Genomic DNA, 19836 nt, shown 5'->3' with positions numbered 1-19836 from the left:
TATTATCAGGAACAACTCTACATTTTGCAGCCTTCTCTTCATGCAGTGGGAGAAACTTGACTGTTTTTCTGTTTCCATGAATATTTGAAAAGCAGAATTGTAAACCTGCCACCGTGGCCCACACTCACAAAGTCTCTGTGAACACACAGTCAGACATGAAAGCTGTTACATATCTGAGAAGCTGCAATGACAGGCGTCTGGAGCAGGAGCTGTGCGCAAAAATATTCTGCGCTTTATTGACTCTCATTATGGGATGTTGAGTGACGCTGGCGGTCCCTCTGAATCGGGAGGAAAAATCAGGTCTTCTGCCCCTTCCCCACCTCCTCCTCCCTCCCCCTCACCTCCACAGGGTTTATGTTTGATGTATCTTTAGAAACAGCCCTGACACTGCTATATTTAGACCTGAGAGGAGCGTAGGAGAAGCTCAGAATAGCAGGGAAAAAGGGGCAGGGGGTGGGGGTGGGGGGCATGTCTTTGGTAAAAAATGAGGGTGGCATTGACCAGAGGCTTTAAATAGGGCTGTGACGACTTAAACAGCTTGAGGCAGTCACCATGGGAACAGCAGGAGGAGGAGGAGGAGGAGGAGGCACACATGGGTTTGGATGTGCCCATTTATCCGTGGACATACAACAGCAAGCATGCAATGTGATCACAATCAAAAGACGGGATGCTTTCCAGTGTGAGTAACGTTCGTGGAAAACACACGTGCGCGGGGAGGAAGTGTACCTTCGATGGCATGGAGGTGCGTACACGTGAGGTATCCCACCACTCTCTGCTCCTGATGCGAGGTGCCCACGTGAACCTGGGAAGAAACAACAGCGCGTCAGTACAGCTGCGTTCAAACCGACGCGTTTGCACGCTGAAATCTGGTGGCAACGACGGCAATTAGACGGAACAAGGCGAGGTGAAACTTTATCGATCCCCGTGGGAGAAACACAACCCTGATTTAATTACAGCTGTTTAGTGTGTACAACATAACAGCTGAGGAGTAACCTGAGGGGGATAAATGAGGAGTGCACTGTTTACCAGCAGGAAGCATACAGAAGACACATCTGCTCACTCAGCCATAACATTATGACTATCTGATGCTGTGCAGGTTCCCCTTCTGGACCCCAAATGTAGTCCACATTACTGACAAAACTATTTCAAAATGCACTAAGTAGCAGTCAAGTCCAAAACTGGTCTGGAATATGTACAAAACCATCCTCGTGTAAATATAAAAAAACTACAAATATAAAGTAAATATATTTTTGTAAAATAAAAAATACATACAAGCCTGATCTAAAACTAGTCTCACATTTCAGTAGCCAGTCAAAAAAAAAAAAAAAAACTGGTCAAATCTTGCCTGAAGAATACCACAAATGAAATTACACAAAATACCAGTCCAGAACTAGTTCTGAACAAGCCTCAGAACAACACGCTACACTAAAGCAGTCGAAAATACATCAAAAACCTATAAATACCCTTCAAATGCAAAACCCTAACACTCCTCCATTCTCCTGTCTCAAATGTCCAGTTTGAGGACAATATACTTGCTGTCTGATACTGTACATCCAGTCCAATCTGCATCATTCACTTCATCTGTTAGTGGTTGTAATGTTATGGCTGGTCTGTCTGTTCCATCCTTGGTGGAGTCAATACTGCGCAAACTTAAGATTATAACTGAAATACAGTCGCAAACAATTTAGAAATTGCTCTTTCTAACGTCCAGCGCTCCATGCCATGTGATCATTACATAAAGAATAATTACTGGTCCGTCTCTTGTAATCATGAGACCTTGTTCTGTAATTGTGTCGAAGAGACACACTCGTAATTATGAGCTATCACTTGCAGGGTGCTTTCATAAAGCACATACAGAATATGAGCTGGTTAGTGCTGGACAAAAGGTCCTCTTTAATTATCCCGAGAGAGGCAACTTGAGAGTGTTTAAAGTCTGTGTGAAGCAGTGGTCTCACCAACATTTTGATTCAGCGGCCACATGCAGTCCAGGTGGCAGCTGTGCAGTTCCAGTGAAACCAGTGAGTTCCAGTTTTCATCCTGGAAATGCTCACAGTTTATCAAGTTTTAACAAAAAATGACAGACAATAAGTCTGTTTCTTTAAAAAAAAGAGCTAACATCCAGATTATAGAGCATCTTCCTCCCACTAACATCCACATTAGAGCATCCAGACTAGAGCGTCCTCCCTCCACTAACAAAAAAGAGATTTGATCCATGAAACAGCGTCTGTTTTTTTTTTTTTTTTATTCTAATAACGACTCAACAATGTCCCACAGGAAACATCTTGTGGAAGATTATCAGAAAAGTTAATGTACCATCAGATAGTGTGTTTAAAAAAAAATGGATGATTAATTTTGCTCACTCCCACTAAACACTTAGCAGTAATTAGATATGGCCTCAGATATTCAGAGGAAATCTCTGGGCTCTGCTGGGAGGTGGATTTACTGCAGTGCTCAATGCGACGAGCTCTGTGGTTAGTTTTAAAGTGAGGCTAAAAAGTATCAGGCTTTATAGCAGCTTTTAGTTTAGTTTTTTTTTTTTCTTTTTTAATTGATGAGGACTTTAAACTGATGTACAGCCAAAACATCCATCCCATTATTACCAATCAGTCTCCATTGGCTTGACTGAGAGTCACTCTCCTCTCTGAGGCGCATTAATGCTGCGGTTAATCTGCTGAGGAGGAAGATTACGCTGATTTATGTCTGTATTCACCATTAATTGAAATTTTTGATCTTTGATTACGAGACTTGTGAAACACTGAAATGCGGTTAACAGTGGAGTTCAGCTTGTGGATTTGTTTCTAAATCCTCCATCTTTCTATCTTCTGTAAAGCTTCATCTTGGACTGGGTTGCACCTCATATGGATGTTTTTGGACTATGAGACGAAACCCACACGCCCAAGGGGAGACCTTCCTGCCTCAACACAGAAATTCCTGGCTGGTGTTTGAACCCACAAGAAGGTGCTAACCACTATGCATCCTAAATTCTCATCACTTGCTAATCACGCCACAGATCACCTCTAATGAACACTGTTGACCCCCTCTTTAGTATTTGATTTGATAAAAGTATTACAGTGAATTGAAGCACCACCTGGCTCAATCTGTGGCTGATCTCACCATGAAGAAGTCCGACTCAATGCTGAGTATACCGTCCAGGTCAGCCCCATAATATCCAGGGCCTTCCGCAGCTCCGGGTGAATTTAATTCACTCCAAGGGCCGAACCTTATAATCGTACTTTTACTTTGGTGAAAAAAAAATTATTCTGTGTTTTTACACAACAATCTGCTTCTATTTAATTGAAGTGCGTGAATGTTTGTGCAAGGCCTTCTGTTCTGTTGGCCTTCGTTGTGTTCATACGTGAAAATACAGCAGAGTGGTTTTCCGCTTACGTGAGTGAAACTCTCGTGCCCATGGCCGTCTCCTCCACATGGATGTTTTCCGCCTTGTTACAGATCTACTCCACCCCAGACGCTTTCCCCACTTCAAACTAACCACCCCACAATCACCAGCTCCCATTCTCTGAAACCTTTCATTTCTCCTCCTCCTCAGTCTGCTTCCACCCACTGGCACTTCAGATCTGCTCTCTCTCTCTCTCTCTCTCTCTCTCTCTCTCTCTCTCTCTCTCTCTCTCTCTCTCTCTCTCTCTCTCTCATGTTTTCAGACCATGTGTTGATTGAACTGGCTTTACTCGCTACAGGTGATCTTCTGTTCCACCAGAAAATACTGTCGTTTCACATGAGGCCACATTTAAGCAAGAACAAAATAAAATCGAGTCCTTTTTAGGGTGCTTTCACACCAACAGCATTTGGTCCGCTTGAAGCGGACTAGAGACCCAAACTCCTGCAGGTTCGGTTCGTACACGCTGGTGTGAAAGCAGACCAGTTAGTTTTGGTCCGGGACAAAGAACCGCACCGAGACCTCCTCGAGGAGGCGGTCTCGGTGCGGTCTCGGCGCGGTCCGCTGCTGGTGTGAACGTTGACCAGCCTCGGTCCTGTCCGCTCTGTTGTGGAGAAGGCTTTTTGGTCGGCGGAGGCTTCCGTAGCAAGCCGCGCGGCACATCACGTCACACATGCTGGCCAATCAGGGTTCACTTCCGCCACCCAAAACACACTATTGTGTGAACAGCGCCACCAAGAGGCAGGAGGGTCATAGTGGACAGTTCATCTGCAAAAACAAGTGGTGTGAATATGAACCGAACTAGTTGACAGCTGCGACGTTTATGAATAATTTATGTCCAAACCGAACCACTCTAGCGGACTAGTAGGTATGTAAGCACCCTTACATTTTTGTTTCAAAAAAGTTCTGTGCTGAAACAACATTTCAAAAACTATGTCCATTTACATTGAGTTTACATGTTGGGCCAATAATAGGTGTATTATAAAACGAAAAAAAATTTAGAAATCTGTACAGAGCAAGAACTCTCACACTTTCTAGACACATTCTAAAACTCTGATATAATCTAGAATGCTGACATATTCTAAAACTTTCTTATGAATGCAGCTTCATTTCCCAGTTTGTTTACATAATCAGTCACTGTCCCTTTGATAAAAATGTTTATTGCTCCTGAGACCCTCAAAAATCATCTGTAATGCAGCACACAGTGTGACTGCTGCGGGAGAGCAAACAAAGGAAAACACATCATTTTAATGCATTTTCTCACATTACAGCGTGAAGACGTTTCCACTGGACTTGGATCTACTGGCATCATGTAGCAGATGGGTTCAGTGTGGAGAAGCAGGAAGCTCCAGCTCAGCACACTGAGGAAATCGACAGTAACAAAAGTGATTAAAAAAAAAAAAGCCTTAAGAAGGAACACCTCATCAACGGTGAAAGTGTGCACAGCGTGTTGTATATTCTCACACATTTGCCTCCTGCCACCGAGCCGTTTGTGGTGAGAAAGTGCAGCAGCAACATCTTTCTCTTTGATAAAAACTGTAAAAACGTACCACAAGTTGTTTGTTTTGCTGACTTAAGAAATCCATCTGTATTCGTGTTTCAGAAATAACCATAATTTCCCTGGTACACCTGTTATTTTTTTCACAAAAATTGTGACTATTAGGTAGCAAAAAAAAAAAAAAAAACATCCCACAAGATCCTTGATATGAAAGAAACAGATTTAGAAGAAACAGACAAGTCTTCAAAAGCGAGCTCACCACTATTCATGGCTGACCTGGACACTAATACTAATCACAATCACAGTTGAAGATGAAATTTTTGTTGCTGATTGAGCACATCTCCTTTTATCAGATGTTTAGAACAATCGTCATCACAAAAGTTACAATAGGATGAAAAGAAAAAGCTCACGTACACAGCTACTAAATTCCAACCTCATGAAATAAAACCCTAATGCTGTGACTGGAATCATTAATGCTCACATTAGCAAACCAATCTACTTTGACCATAACATGCTAATGATGCAAAGTGCTAATGTTGTATTTAAAACTATAAACACACACAATAGAAAACCAATCTTCTTGGGCCGTAGTGTGATTATGTAACAAAATGCTAAATCTGGAATTGATTAAAACCATGAACAGTGCTAACGTGACAAAAGCAATAAAGAAGCTCTCGCTTCTTTTTGTTTCTCTCATTCCGCGAGTACTTGAGATGATGTCCTGTCAGAGATCGGTAAACCTGTATTTCCTGCTCTGTCTCCACCTTTGTCCTGATGTCTTCCTTCTTTCTATCCCAAGCTTTTCTATCTGCATGCTACAGTCTGTGTTAATATTTCAGAGGCTTATGTACGCTTGAATAGGTGTGTGTGCACCCTGAAACTGACAGAAGGCCCGAGGGGATTCTTGTGTTTTGTGTTTGTGTGTCTTCACTTGTGTGCATGTGAGTGGACCGCCACTGTGTCTGCGTGGTTCTCAGTGCGCACACAAGATGTTCAGAGGAAGCCAGCCATAATTGGACTTCTGTGTAGAGACGAAGGAAAGCCTCGACCTAAAAGTAAATTATGCAGAAATTAGTGTATTTCTCCATGCTCCGCTTCTCTGTGTGAGTAAAAATAACTCCAAATGGAATTAACTGGATTTCTTTTACGATAAAAAAGCGAGTCGGGAGGCAGGATGTGAGATGCTGAGGCTTCCCGAGATTTCTTTTCATTACGGTGGCATTGAGAGAGAGCAGAGAGGAAGTGAAACGTGAGAGAAGCTAAGCCACGGCATCATGGAAAAAAACAAAAACTCTGAGGCTGCTGGAGCTAATTACCTTAACTTTACCATCAGACGGAGCGCGAGCTGAGACTTCACTTCACATTACTCGCTTCACGTGAAAATGAGACGGCCAGAAGAAACAGAGTGGCAGACGACTCCAGAGCCACAGCATTAATGCTTAGCCTCAGTGTTCCAGTTATGTTCAGGACATTTTGTGCCAAATCAATGAATTCTGCTGCTTTAACGCAGAAAAGAAGAATTGATCTGATTCTTTTTCATGTCTATACCCTAGAATTTGTCTGAATTATTCACTATACGCAACAAAATCTTTGCCTTTTCTTTTGGAAACTTTGTTGTGTAAACTGGGCCAAAGTCTAGTCATAAATAATAAGACATGATTTGTTATAGGTTGGTTTCACTCATAAAGTCAGCTGGAAAAGCATTTTTCTAATAGACTGAATTAACTGTCACCTGGTCTTTGACTCAATATGAAAAAAATATGATCGAAAGGCCAAGTCGTTCAAAGGGTCACCAATCTGAAGGGTCAGTCGCTCCACCAACCAAATCAAGTCTCACATCCACAAAAACACAGTGAATAAAACAATTCAAAGGCCCGTTCCCAGCCTGTGTGGAGACTGAAGTTAATCCGACAAAATGAAAGGCACATTACTTCTGAGCTCAAAAATATAGGCCCAAGTCAGGCCTGTGTCTGATCAAGTCCAAGTCAAGGCTTGGATCAATCGTGGACCTTTGGATTAATCTAAAAAGGTTCAAGTCAAGTCTGGAATCAATCAAGTAAGTCAAATGTCAAATCACTAAGAGATTAAAGGATTTCAGAGGAAAAATACTCCGGTGAATCAAAACATATTGACGCTGAGTCGCTTAAGATTCCAAGAAAATTCAACGTGAACTTAACATTAGTCGAAGAAATCCAAGTCAAGTCCTCAGAACAATTCTCAAGGAAATGGTATTATCCTAGAGGAGCAATTCAATTCACAGTCAGCAGTGAGGAAGACAACAAGCAAACAAGCAAACACAACTCAGGAAATTAGCGAAGCAACACACATTAAAATCCCGTTGTGCTTCAAAGACCGATAAATGCAAAATCTCAATATCGAATTGGTTTAATCCATTTAGGGATCCATTTAGCCAACAGTTGTGCTGCACACAAAGGTAAATATAGGGAGACAGGTTCAATCAGAAATCAATAAGACAACTCCAACTGGAGTCTCGGATCACTCAAGGTGGATTCGTGGACTGAATCATTAAAACAAGGCAAGTCAGTTAAAGTAGCTTTAAAATGAAGGGTTGGCTCAGCTCATCAATAAGACAGGTTACATCAATTACTGGATCAATCATGAGATTCACACCGAGTCTTCAGAGGAAGCAGTGAAATCAGTGAAGACACATACATCTTTACTATTTAATTGATTTTAAGGTATAGCACGCTTACTTTAAGCCCAAATCCAGTTCTCACTAGGGAAGGAAATGGGAGTTGTGGATCTGGCGAGTCTCTCTGAGTTCAGAGATCAATAAAACAAGTCTAAGGTCCTTTTTACACAATGTTTTCAAGGTTTAAGCTCTGAATCAGTCAAACGGGTTGAAATCAAATTGTGTGAAGTATCGGATCAATTATTACACGTCTGGAATCACTGGCTCAGTCATGAGATCCATGTCGAGTCTTTAGCCGAGTTGGAATTTTCAGAGGCGACAGTTCAGTCTCTCGGATTACAAGAAATATCTACTTAAGCCTCGAGTTACTCGGTACAGACTGACATTAAGTCCTGAGCAAATGTAGGAAGGGGATTCCAGCCTTGAGTCTGAGTTGTTCTGAGAGATAACCTGGTCATCGGTCAATAAATAAAGATTCCAGTCTTAAATCGGTCTAATTCACATAGAGTGTTGGATTACATCAGGTCCAAATAAATCACAAGATCAATGTCCAAAGGAAAGGCAATCTAATGTTGATGTGACGAAAAGCAAAATGAAGCTCAAACTGGTTCTGGAATCTATAAATCTAATTGAGTAAATGAAAGGTAGCCATGATTCACACCCTTTGAATATGTACACAGGTGAACTTGAGCCCTCTTTACTGGGTCTTTTTTGTCAACAGTAAGCAGATATTTGAATATAAATATCAAGAACAGATGGTCTGACAGAGATATTTCTGCAGTAGATTTGTTGTGTGCTGTTGCATTGAGTAACATTTGATTAGGTTTTGGTGAAATCCCTACGGCCGTGAAGAGGAAAGCAATTTGCGTCAATAAATGGAGCTGACCTGGATAGTGAATCCAGGTCCTTGTGGTCATTAGAGGCCAGGGCTGGATTTAGGGAAGTTTCCCATTGATTTCCATTCTATCCAATCTAGATCTGAGCATGCCCCACCCCCCACCCCCACCCCCACCCCCACCCCCTCTTTTATTTTTTTAAAGCCTAATCCGTAGTAATGCATTCAAACCAAACAAACACACGACTCGGCAGCCGTGCGCTCAGCAGTTCCAAATAATTATAAGAGCGGATAAATGTTGAGACTGAAAAGCTTTAATTACGGAGCCGGCTCTCCCTTCAGGGAAACATTTTTTAATTAATATCCTTCCTCTTCCTTCCTCCCTCCCTCCCTCCCTCTCTCTCTCTCTCTCTCTCTCTCTCTCGCTCTCCCTCTATCTTTATGATGCTGACCGGCTGCTGCTGCTCTCCAGGTAAACACGTCCTTTGGGATACACGAGAATGTGTGTGTGTGTGTGTGTGTGTGTGTGTGTGTGTTTATGAATTTCATTGGGGAACAGCATGTAAATGGATGATCACTGTAGGAAACGAAGGCAGTATTTGGTGTGCAGAAGTTTTGTTTTGGTCTGTGTAAAGATTTCAATTCATTTTACCAATAAACACAATTTTTAGCTGCAACACAAATCAACCCAAACAGAAACTACTCCAGAGGCCTGAGGGATGGAAGGCACAGCTAGAAAAATTAATATATGAAATTTAACAACCCTCTTTTCTACTACTACAAGCAGTGTTACTGACAAGTAAATCTTAAACAGAGGAAATGTTCAGGTGTTATGACACTAAAAGCCACTTCATGACTGAAACATTTGGATGAATGAGCTCGGAAAGTGTTGACAGTGTGTTACACACCGCCCACCATGTTTAGACCGACAGATCAGAAAAGGGAAATAAATCTGACAGACTATCAAACAACTCTAAAGACAAAGACGCATTTTGTCAGACTGCACTTTATTGTTTTTGCGTTTGCTTTGAGGAAGCGGTCTTGTTCCTGTAGGTGTGATGCAAAACGCAGCCTGTACGCTCCAGGTGAACTGTGGGTAATGAGATGCATCCCAGCTGTCGGGGAGTAATGAACACGGAGGAGCGAAGGGTCACGGAGGGGAAGTGAAGAAGCTGCTCTGGAAATCTGCCAAGGCGTCTGGAGGAGGAGCGAGAGGGGCGAACAGCCGGCACATCAGAGCAGGCAGCTGGCCGGAGAGCATCTGATCCACACAGATCTACGCTCTCAGACAAAAGACCAGCAACTGACTCCACATCTTTGATTGAAATCAGAGGTTTGGGGACAGCCACGATACAATCGGCAGCTAATGCAACAGAAAACGAAAATCAAAGCCACACTGACATCGTTGGCAACGTTGGGCCTTAATAATTCCCCGGAAAGAACAGAGTTACAGGTAGATGATATACATGATGATGTTATATTGATGCATACTGAAATATCTCAGAGTGGTTGTCACCTTAGACGGTGGAAATCCTTTCCACACCGTGCACACTCATCAGACTGCTACAATCAAACCGTCTGCAGCTGAATGAACTGTGACTACAGCGTGCAGTCCAGACTGGAACAAAGACACAGAGAACCTCTGAAAGCTTCATCAGTACTGATGCGGTTTCAACTCAAATACTGAAATGCAACAGAAACAAACCCATGAGGACATTTTGTATTTGCTGTGTCATTGAAAAGCTGATTCAAATGTCAGAGGCATTTCAAATCTGTCTAAGCTACGGAGCCCGGACAGCCAGAGTCGGTTCTTTATGGCAGATGTATAGTGAAGCAGACAGGGAGAGCTGTGCCGTTTTTAAAGCAGATGACATTTCTTCATGCAACAATCAGCCATAAGAATATGACCACCTGCCTAACAATATGCGAGTCCCCTTCTCTGCTGATGCATGGCCTTCTCTGGAGGTGTGACGTTGAAGCGACTGTTTTTTTTAACAGATTCGTCACCAGTCGGTGTGTCTGAGTCCATCATCCTATTGACAGAAGTCAGGAGTGAACGAGGTTTTCGTGACATTTTGTCTATGATCTGCAGCGATACTGAGGTAAGAGACATTTGATAGCCTTGATATGCATGAAGGATCAAATGTTTCAGAACACTGTCCAAAGAATCACACTGCTTCACCTGCTCATTTTCCTGCAACACTGCTTTTTTCCCCTCTGGTCAGTGTTTGTTTCATAACATAGGAGCAGCTGTTGGAATTGGTTTGGTCCGCTCTCAAAGCCAGAGTGTGAAATCAAGCCAAACCAAATGAAGGTGTGAAAACCTTCATCCCCTCAAATGTCTCAGTACTTCCTGAACTGAGTCGGGGGTTTTTTTCCCTGTCTTTAAGCTGGAAGCATTAGCAGCTTCCACTCCAACATGCACCTGCCAGCTGGCTGCCATCCAGCATGTCAGCGAGACCTGGGGCGACCCGGCATGTACGGCGGAGGAGGATGGAGGACGTGAAGCTGCAGGGCTAACAGGATGGGGCTGTCAGCGGGCCGGCTGTGATGGAGTGTGTCTGTATTGGATTCGGTGTATGTAAGGGCACGTTCAGACAGAAACAAACACACAGGCAGGTACTTGTCACCAGCGTAGGGTCACAACAAGCCGTCGCCGCCCGGCAGCACCTGGATGAGAGCCAGACTCACATCCTGTCGGTCGCAGCAGGAGGCTGATTAATGAGCTCACACACTGACACTCTCTCTCACACACACACAACTGTTGCTTGTTTCAGCAGACACGCCACACTCAAGGGATTAAAACAAACTTCCAAGACTTTACATTCGAAATGATTAAAGGAAGTAACTTCACTAACTAGCAAAGTGTCAAACTAATTTCTCAGGTCTGCCTCTACACTATCGACGCCCAGCCGTGTACGTACTGGAGACTGTAGAGCTCGCAGTAAATGAGTGTATCAGCAGGGGCGGCTGGTATAAATGAGCTAACAGGGCTAAGCCCTCCCAGCACAAAAAGACAGCTAACACAAAAAAGATGAGAAAATAGTTTTTTAAATAACTTACAACAGATTGTTTTAAGTTTAGGTGAAACCAAAGGTAGCAGCAGCACCAATCAGTCAAAAGAAAAACATAGAATATCTCTAAATTGGCTGAATTTTTACAGCCCCAGCAGATACATTCATTTCGTTCTTGAAAGTGATTGACAGGTGTCATGTCCCGCCCCCCCGTGGTTTACTGAGCATTTTGGACTAACTTCAGTTAGCCCACAGGCCGCTGACTTTTGACCAACAGCAGCGAATTAACGCAGCGGGGCTGCTATTGGTGCCAGAGTTGGGAAGGAGGGAGAAAAATTTCAGCAATGGCAGGCGTTAGCATGAACCAGGTGGCTTATTTGCTTTGATTGAATGCACTTGTCATGCTATCGAGAGGGACTTCATCCAAAAGTTACCCGACTTCAACGACATGGTGGTTAACCTGTTTGAATCCCAGAAAGGCATCTATGTGAGCTTCTTTTCAGATAAGGTAGGCCGCACTGAAAAAGTATTGTGTACCTGTAATGGATGTAACTGTGTATCATAGGTGATGCTGCTTTTGCAGCTCTGTTAACTATTTAATCGGTATTATGCAAGCATTTGTTAGCCCACCCAACAAATTTGACCACCAACCGCCACTGTGTATCAGTCATACTTAAATTATGTTTAACAGGAAGCATCGCTGGCGTGTGAGAACTAAAACCATTTAGCATGCAGCATGTAGCATGACTCAGAGTAAAATCCTCCCGGATCTACTGACCACCTAAACTAATAAGCAACTTCGGGCTAACTCTGCTGGTCCAAATGTTTCTGGTGATTATGTCACTGGTGTTGCGCAAACTACCTTTGTCCTCTTGATATTTTGTCATTCTTATTAATTCACATCTCTTTTGTTCTCTTGTCTGATGTTACTGAAGAAGGACATTAGGTAATAATGGTGGAGTTGTATCTGCGATCTTTTACGAGTGTGAATGCTCTCGGTACAGTATCAGACCTGATAACCAATATTTGGTATCAGTATTGGTGCATCCCTACTAAATAAACTTAGCTTTCCTTGGTTTTTCAGCTCTGTTTTTATTGAAAGAAACTGTCTTCATGGAGAAGAATGTATTGTGTAAGCTCTGCGCAGACTCTTTTGTCAATTCACAAAGGCAGAATAATAACCTATTCTATGGGTGTAGGAAACCATCACATACTTTTTTTCATGCGGTTCATTTCAAACACGACTACAGCTCCAAAGAAGCATTAATCATGTTCAACCTGGGGTAAAAAAAAAAAGGGGGGGGGGCAACGGTGGCTGCTGTAGAAATCCCATCGCTCCTGCGGTGACACAGTGGGAGATGTGGAAAGGCTGAGAGTGTACTCTAATTACTGTGGTGCGTGCCCTCGCCACAATGACAGACGTGTAATGTGTGAATGAACGTGGGTGTAAGCGAGCGTATGTACCAAGTGCTGCAATTTGCCGATTGTCAATCACTGCAACATTATAGCAACAACACAGCAAAGAGGCGCTGAGTGGCGTTAATAACATACGGGTCGGATGAATGAGTTATCAAACTGCAAACGAACGCTAACGCTGAAAGCTTTCAGTGCAGGGAAGAGGAACACGTTGCATTTTTTACTTCTAAACGAGAGTCCTGTAATTCCTGATTATCATGGTGTGAAGTTCCCGGCTGATTCAGTACTAATGCAAACTACTGGCCAGATATGAAAATTACATCGCTTTAAAGTGTTTCTGCTCTTTCCCCATAAACAGACATCGTTTTCAGAACGTTGCAATGTAAACCCAAATGCGACGAGTTTCAGTTGAATTGTCCTGTAAACTGCACTCCAGACTGCTGGGAGAGCTTCTTGAAAGTGCCAAGCTCAGATTCGCTGACTGTCCATATATTGTATTCATGTCACATCTACATACCACTAACTCAGTCGGTCTCTCTCTTTACTGTGTCTTTACAACAATGACCTGTATAAGCGGTGGACGAGACGTTCTCGTTCAGGAGCCACATTCAGTCCAATTTCATCTTGAGAGGACCAGACCAGAAAAATATTGCCACAAAAACCTTTAAAGTTGAATTTTGAAGTTCTTCTTTGTCGTAGTGCACGCGATGTGATCAAGATGTCTATTTTTGTAAAATCTGAACAATGACTCCAGAAAATGGCTACAATCTCAACATAAAGCCCAATTTTAATGAAACCTTCTGGTGCAAAATACAGTGAAATGTCAAAAAAAAAAAACTTCTCCTATAGCTGTTGGATCGTAATCGTTTTTGGGAAACTCACCCTGACAGCATGGCTTTGAAGTTGATGCTGGTTTTCGAACTTTTATGGCAGCATCACTGATATCTCAGCTTGGTTTTCAGTGTTGAGTTGTGTCCACTACTCTGAAGAAATTTGCTTATAAATAATTGTTTTCTTTGAACATGTTACCATTTGCTTGGTGGTTTGGCTGGATTGGAGCCTCCAAAATCCAGCAGTCCGCAATCTTTGTCTCTCACAATGTGTCTCACTGTCTGTATAAAAGGACATTTTATTTGAAATTATTCTCTTCAAATGTAAGGTTTATCCTGAGGCGGTTATGTTGAGAATCAGAATTTACATATTAAAATACTCTGCTTTCTGGTTAATTTCCCAGACCACAGAGAGCTGTAATTAAAGCATATAGCAGGTCATTTTATCGCCAGCTCTCCAAGGACCTCTTCCACACTGCCATTCACACATGTATGATACAATGATTTAGTATAAATTGACTTAATGGGCAAATTCAATTACCGCCTCACAAGAAGTCACCAAGATGAAAAGATTAGCTTGGGGCTAACGCAGGGAAACGTTAAATTAGGCCCACAGTGACAGTTTTTCTGTGATGACTCAGTCTGAAAAGTAACAAGAAGTGGCTGCAATATGATGGTTCTCTAACCTCTGCTGATCTTAAATGAAATATCTGAAGGAAAAGGAGTGGAGAGGCAGAAACTTGCATTAGAGCTGACAAAGGGTAGCCCGGCCTTAAAATAGACTCCATAATTAGCCTTGGCATTTCTTAAACTTGTCTCCATGCCGACCTTTCAGCGAAATTGACCACTGATTTGTGAAACTGTGATGAAAAACTGAAAAGGAGATGAGAGAAATGAATCAGTAATTCACAAATACTGAACAGCTTCACTGCACCTGTGCAGAAATACCTTGTATTTTTCATACACTCTGTAAATGACTGTTTTCTTTCCAAGAACAGGTGTCTCCTGATTCACCTGATTCTGCCACACAGGCAGATTGAACCACTCTTGTTAGTTTTAACATGCAACAATTTCATGAACTTGGGGACAAAAGAACATCTGGCCACACGTCGCTCTCCACTGAATCAGGTGAAAACCGCTGGAAACATCACCTTGAGGAACCCCAAGTCATCATTAACTGAATCAAATCAGCAAAGTTAAGAATCAAACTACTGTTATGGTGCAGGGAAGCGCAAACTGTTTACACACAGCTGCAACATTTCCTCCGAATAGTTCTTTTGTTGAAGGTGTAGTTTGTGTTTAAACTCAGAAGTATGACACAGCCAACTTCCAGTTTCATGCAATTTGCTGCCAAATAAAACTGAGCCAGTTTGGACTTCTCTGTACTTGTTCCTGTGTTAATACAGGGCTGTAAACTTGCACATTAGTGAAAACCAGATCAACACAGAAGATAGAAGCAAAAGAGCTCTTACCTTGGCAAACAGAGCTCCCTTGGCTGCCAGTGCGTCCTCCCCTCTCCCATTGGGGTAACACTCGTAACGTGCATCCAGGATGGGGTAGCGACTGGCCAGAATCAGCCCGCTGTTCAGAAACTTGAACCTGGAGCAGCAGCCCTTCCAGCCGTAGCGACCCACGTCGCTCAGGACGTAGGGGAAGTAGCGGTGCAGCTGCCCCCGCAGCCTGGTGGTCGCCCCGTGGTCGAAAACCTCCTGCAGAGCCAGGAAATCCAAGTTGGCGGGGAAAAAGGCAGAGATCTCGTGGTCGAATGTCTCATCTCCATGACGGCGTTTTCGAGCCGCGCGCTTGAAGATGGACGTGCGTGGGACGTGTGAGAGGGTGTTGTTGGAGGATATTCCCACGCCACCGTCGTTCCCGTGGTAGCGGGCGAGGGACTCCCGGGAGGCGGTCATGCTGCCGGTGTCTGCGCCCATCTGCTCCCCGGACCGGTGGTTTCCGGTGTCGCCCTCCTCCTCCGGGTCCGGCTCTGGAGCGCTGATGCTGATCTGAACCCCGGACGTGTGAAGTGGGCAGTCTGCGGTGGGTTTCGGGTGCGTCCCATCCCCATGCATGGGGCAGTCTGGAGAAGCCGGAGAGTGCACGGGACAGTCGGGACCTTCCGCTGAGGTGTGCACGGGGCAGTCTGAGCTGTTGTGAAGGGGACAGTCTACCGGTGAGCCTTCTGCTTTATCATGGTGAACGGGGCATTCGGGAGACCCCTGGGTTCCTGCAGACGGGTGAACGGGGCAGTCTGTGCCACCCGACGGGTGAATCGGGCACTCGGTGAGGGGCTCGGTTTCGGGATCCGCTGGGCCGTTGGTATGGGTTTGATCTGGACGTTGATCCAGAGAGGAGGTGCGACGGAAACCTGTGGCAAGACTGCTGAAGGACGCTGCACTGAGACCCAGAACAGAAAGGATAGCGTTAAAAAATATGAACATTCAGATCAGGAACCCTGAATCAGAAAATCTCTGATTCACTGACATTGCGGAGGTTTCCTCATCATCAGTGACCCCTCCTCACCTGATGGACGTGTTGGTGGGCGAGTCGATATAGATTTTGATCTGGGGTCTACTGGCGCCGTTGCGGATCCTCTTGCCCACCTCGCGTGCCCTCCTGTGTGTGTCTGACAGGTTGTTGAATCGGGCCAGCGAGTCGGGCAGCAGGCAAACGTTGGCACTGCAGAAACAGAAGCTCCTGCCCTGGGGTCTCCATTCCCCGATCCCAGCGCCCCCTTGGCCCTGCTCCGCCTGGTGTTTGTCAGCTCTGGATGAGGTGAGAACCAACATTGCGTCAAAGGAAGGGCACCCAAGACCCGATATTTACCTCTGACCGCTCTAATTAAATCAACCAATGAATAAATACGTCCCTGTGAAATATTTCAGCTCAGATAACATCACTATGACAATATTAAGGCTGAGTCTGTCACAGTGAGGACATGATGAAGTAGCTTTCAAGGCTTCTTCTCATGAATATGCCTGTTTATATAGCGAGGTGCTCTCAATCCTCTTCAGATAATCCACTGTGTGGGCACAGGCTCAGCTGTGAATACCAGAATTCATTATCAGCTAACTCTTCAAAGATGGATAAATGTCAGCCAGATAACCCACAATAAAGATAAATATTTTAAGAACTCACATCAGAAAACATAATAAAGCCTGTTTGGTATAATGTCCTGGAGAGTGTTACAGTCTGAAGGTCCATGCTGTGAAGTGTTGCTGTGAAATATTAGCTGAGCTCTCGGCACTGTGTCAGTTTAATGACTGATTCACTCATTAAATTCATGTGAAGTTACATCACTCAGTGTGAGGAGATGCTCTATAATTAGGGTTATGGTTAGGGTTAGGCTATTCTTGAAATAAACTTATTTACGAACATATAACAAGAAGAAGATGCATCGACAAAAGAGCTGAGATAAAACACCCACGTGTACACAGTTCTGAGAAAATTAAGCTAACGGGCCAATGCTAATGCTACTTACAGTGGGACATCTTTCATGTTGCTGTCAGGACTGAGTTAGTTCATTATTAATGAAGCGCTCTTCCTGCATTTACTCTCCACTGGAACTGCTAAAACTAACTGAAGGCCCAACAGTTATTGCTATGTGTGAATGTTAAATGTTTCTATGAGACTACAAATCTGCACATCAGTGAAAACCAGATGAGCAGAGAACACAGAGAGAGTCATCTTCACATCGCTCTGAAATGTAATTAAAGAAGAGTACAGTATACGTTCAGACACCCCGGGGAGAAGGAGCTTCACTACAGCAGAAAGAAGAGCTGAATGCTACATTTCCAGGTCTGTGATGTTGGTGGGCTGCCACTCAGGTGGGTGTCGGGATCACGAAACACCCACTGAGCAGTGGCAGCAGGAGGCCAAACCAGCGAGCAAACTGTTTACAGAGCATAATGAGTCCATTTTCTGCCTTTTGAGATCTCCGAGCCGGGCCGACAATTGGCTCTGAAGATGCAAAGAAAACAACGTGAAGCGTGACTCTGCAACCGCTGAACCCATTTCTCACTTTGACTGAGTCAGAAACTCATTTTCAGACGCCATCGGGTGAAGGTTGACAGAAATGAGTTCAGAGTGGTGGAGTACGGTTCATCCATGCAGGATCGGGAGCTTATGGGAAACTCCTCATGAAACCATGGAGCTTTCCACATTTAGATACTAACCTTAACTCCTCTACACTTACTTTTTTTTTCCCTTGTCCTGTTCGGCAGCTGGGGCGTGCAATATTGTATGATTGAAGCATTTAAATGTGCGAACAGGTTTTAGTCTTAGCAGCACTCTTCTACTCTCAAGGAAGTTCCAGATGTCCGTTTTCATCAGGGATGTGGTTTGAGACCCCATTTACATGACATTTCTAGTGAAAACACATCATATTTGAGGCTTTGTGTCTTTTGTTTGGGCCACGAGTCAGTGCTGTTGGTTGTTGTTGTCATAAAACCACACACACATGCTGGAGAGAACAATACAGTCCAAACATTAACAATGGGAGTACCTGGCACAAATAACAGTCACAGGTTGGACGAGCAGCTGAGACTGACCTGTGGAAGGTGTACAGGTAGGGCTGGCGGACCGCCTGCAGGGGAGCCCAGAGGATGAAGCCCAGCAGGGCGAAGGGCAGGGAGGCGAGGACGAGGAGCAGGTAGAGCGGCGCTGAGATCAGGACGCACAGCGTGAGGAAGGAGCAGGGGTCCTGGGAGCGCTGGCGCTTCTCCAGCGAGGTGGCCACGCAGGACGCCAGCAGCCGGTCCAGGAGCCAGTAGCAGGGGAACACCAGGCTCCACGACAAGCCGTCCAGGAAGTGCAGGCAGGCACTGGAGTAAGGAGTGATGTGCAGGACCATCGCTCTCTCTGGATCCACACACACACACACAAACACACACACACTCTTCACCTCCTCCACAGGTGACACAAAGCAACACTAAAAAAAAGAAAGCAGGCTGAAATGTAGACCCTCCCCCCTCCTTGGAGAAAGGCCCACTACATGGTTTGGATGGTTTTTACAGGCACAGGCAGAGCGTGTCCCAGCCTCGAGACCCCTCCCTCAGCAGCTACACCCCCCCACGGGACGGGAGAGAGTCTGGAGGCGGGGGGTGGCCATGCTGCAAGCTTCTCCCTTGATGACGAACTTGTGATTGCGAGGACTCAAACGACCTCCAGAGGGGGGCATCCATTAAAGATCACGACTTCCTCGGGACCTGAGTGAAGGAGCGGATCGATAGAGGGAGGGGGGAGAGAGGGTGGAGAGGAGGGGGGGACATCAGTAATGGGCTCAGTCTGGTGTATACATGTTGAGAGCGACACTCATACAGTCCCTGATGCTTGATGCTACATTAAACATACATGTTTCCAGACGGGGGGGCTGCAGGACACATGAACTCTGCTTTAGCATTTTCATATATTCTTTATATAGTTTAACATTTTATTTCACATCTCTGATCTTTATTTGCTTGGCTTCCTTAGCCTAACAGCATAATTGCCTCACGTATTTTTTTGGCAAGATTGTGATATCTGTCTAATTTTACTTTCCTCCCATCAGAATGCTTGTTAGAACTCAAAATCACTATATTAAATATACTAAATATACTAAAATGCCATATTGTCTAGCAAAAATAAGGCTTCTCGACATTATGCTACCATTTTAATGTCAAACAAATAGCTTCAACAATTTTTAAAAAAATTGAAAAAGGGCTCTAAATGTCTCCATAAAGACCAGAAAACACATTACTTCCTCTTTCCTGCTCACGGATCTTCAGCAGAAACCGGAGTCCCTAAATGCTGTTTAACCAACTTCAATACCGACAGTGGAGAGACGAGAATCAATTCCACTCACATGAATAAATGATGAGCAGATTAATTCACTCGTGTCAACAGCCCGCGGTTCAGGAGGACACAAAAGAGAGAGCCGACCTCAGTGTAACCTCATGCACACACACACACACACACACACACACACACACACACACACACACACACACACACACACACACACACACACGAATGAATATTATATGGCATAAAGGGGCCTTCATGTTGCTTGGAATTTGAGAAGTTCTGAAAATATCTCCAGTAGAGTTGTGTTTTCTTTCAAGGGTGTTTGTAAGAAAGTGTGTGAACGGCCACCGGATCTGTGACTTTCCAAAGCTTCACAGTGAAGGCAAACACTGGTGGACACGCCTACTCGCACCAG

At 44.3% G+C, this 19836-nt stretch overlaps 1 protein-coding gene across 2 annotated transcripts in view; it reads right to left on the bottom strand.

The window, feature by feature from the left end:
* The window catches only part of smpd3 (sphingomyelin phosphodiesterase 3), a 32158-nt gene extending 12554 nt beyond the window's left edge, over positions 1-19604 (bottom strand). Inside the window, exons 1-5 of one of the 2 annotated variants that reach the window (XM_030096670.1) lie at positions 19573-19604; positions 18188-18517; positions 16161-16403; positions 15113-16034; positions 727-802 (exon numbers count right to left, since the gene is read on the bottom strand). In XM_030096670.1, coding sequence (XP_029952530.1) covers positions 727-802; positions 15113-16034; positions 16161-16403; positions 18188-18489 — 1543 coding nt within the window. In that variant the 5' untranslated portion in view covers positions 18490-18517; positions 19573-19604. Of the gene's footprint in view, positions 1-726; positions 803-15112; positions 16035-16160; positions 16404-18187; positions 18874-19572 lie in introns of those variants that run through there. The other variant, XM_030096669.1, reaches the window with a different exon arrangement.
* Positions 19605-19836: the final 232 nt, after the last annotated feature.

The sequence above is a fragment of the Salarias fasciatus genome, chromosome 7 (assembly GCF_902148845.1).
Source record: "Salarias fasciatus chromosome 7, fSalaFa1.1, whole genome shotgun sequence".
NCBI lineage: Eukaryota > Metazoa > Chordata > Actinopteri > Blenniiformes > Blenniidae > Salarias > Salarias fasciatus.
The sequence above is the reverse complement of the archived record's forward strand: the minus strand, read 5'-3'. Positions and strand labels throughout refer to the sequence as shown.